General features: G+C 35.9%; 1 protein-coding gene across 1 annotated transcript; it reads right to left on the bottom strand.

The window, feature by feature from the left end:
• Window positions 1-215: 215 nt before the first annotated feature.
• On the bottom strand, window positions 216-6,837 carry LOC104527045 (leucine-rich repeat-containing protein 2-like; the record flags this gene model as incomplete). The annotated part of the gene is made up of 4 exons (XM_010170662.1): window positions 216-265; window positions 1,738-1,874; window positions 4,431-4,586; window positions 6,692-6,837. Coding segments are annotated over 4 exons (489 nt in total), but the record flags the coding sequence as incomplete, so codon positions are not given.
• Window positions 6,838-9,104: the final 2,267 nt, after the last annotated feature.

The following is a 9,104-nucleotide window of genomic DNA, read 5'->3' as shown; positions in this document are numbered from 1 at the left end:
ATACATTGGTTTAAAAGGTGAATCAGCATCTTATGAAGGCTCTAGTGCTCTTTGTTTTATCCCTGGTTACTGGGAACAACTACAATAACAAATAAAAAGATTCATTATTATTTTGAAGTGCTTCTGGCCATTTAGGGTTTCCAGTATATTCTATTCAGGTGGATAAAAATAGAGTGATTCTGATATTCACTAGTGATTTAGAAATTTTTTGATCTTCAGAGCTGAAGACTGAGTAATACTTTTGTAGTGTAGGAAGGAGTAGAATCTGTGAAAAGAGAAAATAAAAAAATACATCTCAGACTTCAGCTATGTAAACCAACACAAATAAATGGAGTCCTTGGCTAGAAACACTGAAATTTTGTTTTATTCCAAAGGTAGTCTACAAGTGATTCTGTGCTATCTTTCAGAACTTCTAATGGCTTGCATTATACAGAAGCTATTTCTTCTCCAGTCTGCTTTTCAAAAGCATGTATTGGCATAATCTGTAGCACAACAGTTCAGAAGCAGGAAATCCAAGATTGATTCATGATCCAACATCACCATAAAAAGCATGGAAGTAAGTTTGGTCTAGGAAGGCAGAATAGTGTATCCCTGAGCTGCTTTGTCGCAAAGGAGTATAAAGCTGACCTGTGCCTGACAGTGCCAGATCCAGGTTTCAGGCAGCCTGGCAGCCATTACCTTAGAATCCACATTTCACAAGTATGTAAATACAACTCCACCACATATTTCATTAGTATCTCTAAATCCAAATTATGATCTTAGTTTTTCCTCCATTCCTTCTCTCCATTCTAACCACCGTTTCTACCATTGTTAGAATCTGGCACTTTTATAGCAGACTTCATTTTAGAAGTAGACTGCTTGAATACTCAAGTATACAGTTTACAGACATTAAGGAACAAAAGTCCGGTATCAGAACATGAAAAGTATTCTGCAACAACATCCTGTGGCCTTTCTCTTTTTCCAGGTCTTGTAGGACCACTTACATGAAATGCAAGGAATGAAAATATACCTAAGATTCATTCCGCAAAAATTCTTTTCTACACACAAACCCTCAAAGAGATTTAAACAGAACCTATAGAGTATTTTGACTCACAGAAAATATTCTCTTTGTTTCCTAACACATTTTACTAAACAAACCTCAAGAGATTGAGAGTTACTTAATTATGGTAAATATATAACAGAATAGCAAAACAAAGTAATATGTAAACTTTCAGGTGCTGCACAATAAAGACAACAGCAGTGATTTTACTACAATAATTTTACTACAATAATTTTACAGTCGTTAAACAATAAGAACAATGATACAGATACTCTGTTAAAGAACATTCTATCAATGTGAAGAGCATTTCATATATATACACTGTCTTTCCACTTAAGGAAGAGAAGCACTTCTACAGGAATTCAAAATCACTAATGCTAATCCCAAGAGAGGTAAGTAAATCTGGAGAATGAGAATAACCATTGCAGACATTGTCACTGAATTAAGGTTAATGCATGTACAAACACACCATTAATTTTTATACATTTGTTCAATACATACTGTTTTGGTTAGGGCCCAGATTTTTAACAAAACACCTTCAACATTTTCACCTTTAGTCTTATTTAATATCATAATAGACAATTACAGTTTAAGGTTATATTGCTTATACTCTTAATACTCTTAAAAATTAATGTTCCTGGTGTATGTCTGCATTTATATCCATTCTAACAGGAAATTTACTGCAAGTTAACACATACCTCTTTCCTTCAGATCTTCAATGTATGCTTTCATAAACTCTTTCTCAAATTGTTCCCGTTCACGTTCACTTTCTCTAATTTCTTCAGTGTCTTCACATACAATAGTTTCAACTGGGCTGTCCTTCAGACTTATGAATCTAAAGAGAGGTTAACACAAGAATATATGCAGCAGGTTTCTGAAATCACTGGACAACATGAATGACATTTCAGAAGTTGCTACTATAGCCAGAAGGGGAAACATAAAGAACATTTTTTCAGTTTTTGCATTATAGCATTCTTAGGTTCCACCTATTATTAGAAATAAAGATTTTAAATTCACCTTCTCTCTTTTCATCGATCTACTTAGATCATTATTTGTAATAATAGGTATATTTCTTTATTATGGGACTTCTGACAGACTATACCATAATTTCATAGGATTATAGAATCATAGAATAGTTTGAGTTGGAAGAAAATGTTAGAGGTCATCTAGTCCAATCCCCCTGAAATAAGCAGGGACATTTTCAAACAGATCAGGTTTCTCAGAGCCCTGCCCAACATGACCTTTAATTGTTAAATTTTTAATGTTACCAGGGATGGGGCTTCTACCACCTCTCTGGGCAACCTGTTCCAGCATTCCACCATCCTCAATGTGAAGAATTTCTTCCTTATATCTAGTTTAAATCTACTCTCTTTTACTTTAAAACCACTACCCTTTGTCTATCACTACATGTCTGTCTCCATCTTTCTCATAAGCCCCCTTTAAGTATTGGAAGAACTCTAGGCTGAAGAAACCCAACTGTCTCAGCCTTTCTTCATAGTAGAGGTGTTTCATCCCTCTGATCATTTTTGTGGCCCTCCAGTGGACCCACTCCAACAGATCCATGTCTTTCTTATACTGAGGACTCCAAAGCCAGATGCAGTACTCCAGATGGGGTCTCTCCAGAATGAAGTAGAGGGGCAGTCATTCTGCTGGCCACACTTTTGATGCAGCCCAGGATAGGATTGGTCTCTGGGCTGCGATCACACGTTGCTGGCTCATGTCCAGCTTTTCATCCACCAGTACTCTCAAGTCCTTCTCCACAGGGCTGCTCTCAATCCCTTCGTCCTCCAGCCTGTATTGATACTAGGGATTACCCCAACTCGGGTGCAGACCCTGTACTTGGCATTGTTGAACCTCATAGAGGTTCACATGGGCCCACTTCTCAAGATTTCACATCTGTTAATGAGCAGTATGAACTCCATCCTAATAACTTTACCTAGCCATCTGGAATTTTGCCAGTATCATTTAGCTGACAATATATGTCTCAATTTTTGGTAGTTGTTATGTTGCTTCTCTTTTATAATACATGACTGGACACACAATATGCCCTTTCTACAAATTTTCTAAAGCTACACATTGCAGGTGAAAAATTAGATGGTTACATCAAGAACTTTAACATAAAGTGCAAGTTAGTCGCACAGCATTCTGAAAATCTCTGATTGTATTACCAAGGAGGAAAAAAATAAAAATAAAATTGTTACTTTCAAAAGAACAAATGTTCCAACAAATCAAATGTCTTTTTAAAGCCTCATTAATTGCTCTGAGTCTGTGATTGGTTGACCTTGGCGGGCCAGGTGTCCACCAAGCAGCTCTCTCTCCTCCTTCTCAGCAGGACAGGGGAGAATATAAGATGAAAAAGTCATACACTGAGATAAACACAGCTTAATGAAGAAAAGCAAAAGCCATGTGCAGAAGCAAAGCAAAGCAAAAAAAATATTTTCTACTTCTCATCAACAGGCGATGTCCAGCCACTTCCTGAGAAGCAGGGACTCAGTATGTGTAGTGGTTGTTTAGGAAGAAAAACATCCGAATAAGAAATGCCCCACCTCCCTCCTCCTTTATCTTAGTTTTTATTGCTGAGCATGACATCATATGGTAGGGAATATACCTCTGGTCAGTTTGAGTCAGTCGTCCCAGCTATGTCTTCTCCTAACCTCTTGCTCATCCTCAGCCTACTGGCCTTTGTGGGAAGGGTTGGAGAGACAGCCTTGATGCTGTGCTAGCACTGCTCAGCAGTAGTCAAAAACTTTGGTGTGTTATTAACACCTTTCTAGCTACAAATACAAAGTCCAGTACTATAAGGGCTTCTATGGGGAAAGTTAACTCCACCCCAGCCAGACCCAGTATATAGTCTCAAATGGTTTCATAATGAAAGACCTGAACATTGCCTGCAGAAAAGCAATTGCAGACTAAAAGGCCTTTTAGTCTTATCCTCCATGCAGCAACAAGATGGTATCTCACAACAAAGAAAATATAAACTACGAAACTCATGCAATACTATTTAGCCTTTCAGCTAGCCATGTCTCCAACTCCCAGCAGCATAATTTGACAGCACTGAACTTATCAACAGTTAACCGCCATACTACTAGTCCCACTGTGGAGCATAGCTTTGCAACTCCAGAGTTACAGCTACTATGACCAAATCTACACAGGAACAGAAGTTTAGGCATACAGATGCATAATGTGAGGAACTGGCAGATGAAAACCAGAAAGCTGTAGCTCCTCTGCAATTTCCAGTCTCTCCAGTGCCTCCTTAAGGGCTCTGATATAAATTGGGTCAGAATTTGACCACCAGGTATGGTAGAAACTGATGCTTGTGAAAATATTTCTCCTGGGTGCATCTATCTTACTTTCTTAAGAACATATTCCTTTCTCTCTCACTTTTACTTACTTTAAACCTGTGGTTGACTCACAGACAGCTGTGGGTATCTCAACTAGGTCATCACCACTGACAACAAGCAAACTGAGCTTTGGCATATTGACCAGAGCTCGTGGAAGGTAAGTCAACTTGTTTTTCTGTAGGAGAAGTGTCTGCAATTGATCTAACCTGTAAAAATATAAAATATAAAGATAACTTAAAATATTTCTTTCAAACAGGAGCATTTATCTAAAATAATACATCAATTTCAATGGAAACTTCCAGTCATGGTTTAACATTATATATATTAATAGTGTACCCCAACAAGTACTCAGAAGCATACTCAAGACAAAATATTACAAAAATTGCTGTGCTTTCATACAGAAGATGTTGACAGAATACGATATTAAGCCTCACTATATGTATCCCAGAACTAACGAAAAATAGGGATGACCAGCTCACATCTTTGCCCATATGCTGGTTTCTGTGAACTAGATATTTCTGTGCTAGGCAGTATATTCCCATCTACCATTTTTCACTAGTAATTAGTACTGTGGGGAGCAAGAGAAAGACCACCTCCTGTTCATACAGCTCTTGCAAGTTGTCCCACTGAAATCAATTTGATGACAGTGTTTTGTGGAGGAAGACATTAGGTTTCTTTTGCTTTGTTTCCCTTGGCTTTTCCTAATGCAATAGCAATTTGTGGCTGAGCATTTATTCCTTGGAGTAGATAGAAGACGAAAAGCACAGCAAACTGATGAAACAAGTTTGTCTTATTTGACCAGAAGTGTCCATTCCTACAACACTGTTGCAGACTATTGCTTATCAGGCCCATATTCTTTTGTTGGGTTTTTTTTTTAATTCAGGGAAAGATGAGGCTTTAGTTTACTGTCAACTTTTTTTTTTTTTTTTTTTAATCACAAACTTCATGGTAGTTCACTGAGGTTCTTTGACACTGCAGGCATTGAAATAAAATCTGAATAAGACCGTCAGTCTACTGGGAGGGGGAGGGATGGATATCCTGACATTCTCTCATCCTCAGACTGCCTATGAGCCCAAGAAATCTCAAAATTCAAAACCCAAAGTCAAACAAAAAAACCTTTATTTTGTGGCATCTGATTATGATGCTTTAGTATTGAGACTGGCAGCTCAGTAGGAAATGGAGAAGGTGAAATGTAGAAGAGAGTCTTTTGGAGATAAGAAATATAGATAGGTTACAGAGAAAGAAAATGACCCTAAAGTTGAGTGGGTATCCTTCCATAAAATAAAAATATCCTCTTAGAAGCTCTTTGAAGTTAACCAAATCTTTGCTCAGATCCCCTGAAAAAAATAGCAAGTTCATGCTGTTGTGGCTAGAGTATGTGAATTACAATACAAATTAAGATTTTAACCCTGCTGTCAGAGAAATCAGTGATTACATAATGTCCCAGAAAAGTCTTTTTGCCCAGCAACAAAGGTCTTGCAAAAGTTAAGGTTGAATGAGTTTTCTGCAAAGTTTCTTCTGCCCCAGGAATCCCTATTTCCAGATCAATGACCATTCATATTGTTAAAAAAATAAATGCTAGTTAATATGGGTTTTGGTTTACTTATGGCTGTGTGAAGTTTTGTAAACCAAATTACAACAGGACTTCATAGTAAATAAATAGGCCTGGGGATAACAAAAGTGCCTTCTCAGACTAGTGAGTCCCATTAAAGGGATCAGCATTATTTTTTTTTTTAAACTAATTCTAGTGGATCTCTAAATTGAAAGAGTGAGAATATATGTGCACATGCACATATACTTCTGAGTAGGAGGTAAGGATTGCCAGTGGGGTCTTATCAATATTTTTATGCTTTATTACCAAAGATTAGCAAGTTATTTGAGTAACTTAAATATGCTTTAATTAATCTTCCCCTCCACCCCACCTACCCTCCAAAGAGATACTGCTGACAATTCCATATGATGAGGCCAATTTGCTGGAACCAGGGCAGAGTATGCCCCAGGAATTTCCCTAATAACAATGTCTGGATATAATGACAAGTTACCATGAATGCAACAGAAAAGGCAATTAGTTAACTGAACAGTAGAGGCACTGACTGTGCAAATCTGCTGTCAATGAGCTAGAAAACATAGCTTTTGTTCTCTGACTTTGTTCATCAATAATAATGGTAAAGCTTACGTGCAAAACTATTTGATGCATATCCAAATATGAATTTTTCATGTGATATTTCATTAATGGTGTCCCTTGGAAGCTTGTCACTTTCTAGGTTTTCTTTATAGTTCACAACCTGTCAATGAATTAAAAACAAACTACCTGTCTATGTCTTCTGGGAGATCTTTCAGATTGTTGCTGCTAATATCCAACCATTGCAAATTAGACATCCGGAGTACACAAATTGGAATAGAATGGAGCTTGTTTGCTGACACGTCCACAATTGTGACTTGTTTCAGGTTACTTAGCTAGAAAGAAGTGGTGCTTTATTTTAGTCACATTTTGCAAATATAAAAAGACATTTCATTCATCAAACATTCTTATTCCTCTCAAAGCACTTAGACAGATAAGAATTGCATTATTTTTTTACTCAACTTTTTGCTGGCCGTCTCCCTTAGTCATCATTTTATAGGGAAAAGGATTTCAGACATTACTACCTCTCAAAGTGGTAGTCATTTTAACACTGTCATGGTATTGAATGAAGTTTTCATTCTTAAAAAACCTATAGTATCAGATGACACCAAGGCTGGAACCAATTACTCGATTCCTTCCTAGGTTACACATGAACTAAACTCTGAAGTGACTAAACACAGTTTTGATAGTTAACAGATGCCAGCTTACCATTCTCAAAATCAGAAATTTTATCATTCCTATCTAAAATACATAGATTTCCTTTGCTATAACTTTGTTATCCCTGAGAGTGTATTGCTAGGAGACCTTTAGAAAATGAAATAGACAATTTAATCCAACAGAAAATTTGGTCCAATATTTTTCAAAGATCTTTAAAAATACATCTTCCATAGCACAATGAAGGTTAACTACAAATATAAAATACACCTGTTAAAATATACCTGTTAAAATGTGTGTTAAATAAAGCTCTCTGTGTATTGAATCAATTATTCACACTACCAGTGTTCATAAAGCCATGCAGCTAGATAAAGTGCATGTCAAAAGAGTATAAATGTTAGCTAAAAAAAAGGACTTTAGGAAGGAAATTATGGTTTTGATCTTCTAATTATATGTAACTATCACAACCTAGTTCTATAGATCCTGATACAGAAGAGAAAGCAGCAAAAAAATTTCATTAGTCTTTGCCTGAATGTTTCTTACAATGTAGGAAATAATTAGGAACCAAAAACCCCAAGCCCCAAATATTTTACACTTGCAAAGTGAGAAAGATGCATAAATCAAGAAAAAAATAGAAAGTAATAAAATACATTCTGAATCTTTGACAAGGATTTTTTATATTATTATTATTATTGTTGTTGTTGTTGTTGTTGTTGTTATTATTATTATTATTTAAGTCCTGGGGTTTTTTTATTTTATGGACAAACTTCTTACTGCAATACTGCCAGACTTTCATCTTAATTTGACCCTGGCCATTTAGAATGCTCACAGTCACAGCCCAGCGCTGTGTCAAAGCCAGTTTGGTTTGGGATTTTTAGGTGGGGTTTTTTTTGTTTGTGAGGTGTGGAGTTTTTGTTTGGTTGGGTTTTTTGTTTGTTTGGTTTTTTTTCCAAATATAACCTCACATTGCTGACAGACTTTAAAATTTGAGGAAATCTTTTCAGGGAGATTTATTGAAATTATTGTCTTATGAATGACTACACAATTAAGTTTACCTTTCAAAAACATAATAGAGGATAAGAGTTTCTCAGGTCAAAGATACAATTTCAAAGTCTGCTCACCCTGCATTAAAACAGCTTTGTTGAGGCATTACTATGGAAAAGTCTCACTCATGATTCAGGACAGGCAAGAACACATTTTATTCTGACACTTCTCACTTCTCAACCATTATGTCATTTTGAGGACTGACTACTAGCAACGAACACTCACTCCTATACTGTAAATTTTTCAGATAGTGAATCTTTTTTCCAGTAAAACAGAACCTCCCTTTGAACAAGGAAATCAGAGTGGCTCTTCTAGTCAGTAGCAAAGAGAGAACAGAAAAAAAATAAAATGGCACTATCTTTACACTGTATTTACATCGTGGTTTAAAATTTTTGTCACAATTCCAAGTCCCAAGAAAATATTTAAAGTTTCTCTACACTCAGAAAAATTTGCTAAAACTGCTAATACATTTCTTTCAACAAACTCTCCCCAAAAGGAATTTAGTAGGCACACAACTAAAACAATGTCCCAAATGCTTAAATGCCATCCAAAATATTCTCAAATCATATCCACAGAAGAAAAGCCACACTCTCTAAACACCAAGCAGCAGATTATTTTAAAATAAACTAACATCACTGTTCATACAAGTTCCGAAAGACTTTGCTTTCACATGCAGTCATCTGTGATGCTGAAATAACTTGATAACATTAACATTAGGTGGTAAAATTATATTTCTTCAACAGCAGTAATTAGTTTTTTGTTTTCCTAAGAATACTTGATTGTGTTAAATATTAAAAGTAATATTAATATAGCAGTATTATTTTTTTAATAAACAGAGTTGTTTTTGACATTTTTCATATAATATTGAAAGCAAATTGTTTTAATATTTTATATTAAAATCTAG

This window comes from Antrostomus carolinensis, unplaced genomic scaffold (assembly GCF_000700745.2).
Source record: "Antrostomus carolinensis isolate BGI_N321 unplaced genomic scaffold, ASM70074v2 scaffold1226, whole genome shotgun sequence".
Taxonomy (NCBI): Eukaryota; Metazoa; Chordata; class Aves; order Caprimulgiformes; family Caprimulgidae; genus Antrostomus; species Antrostomus carolinensis.
This window is presented reverse-complemented; position numbering and strand designations above follow the sequence as displayed.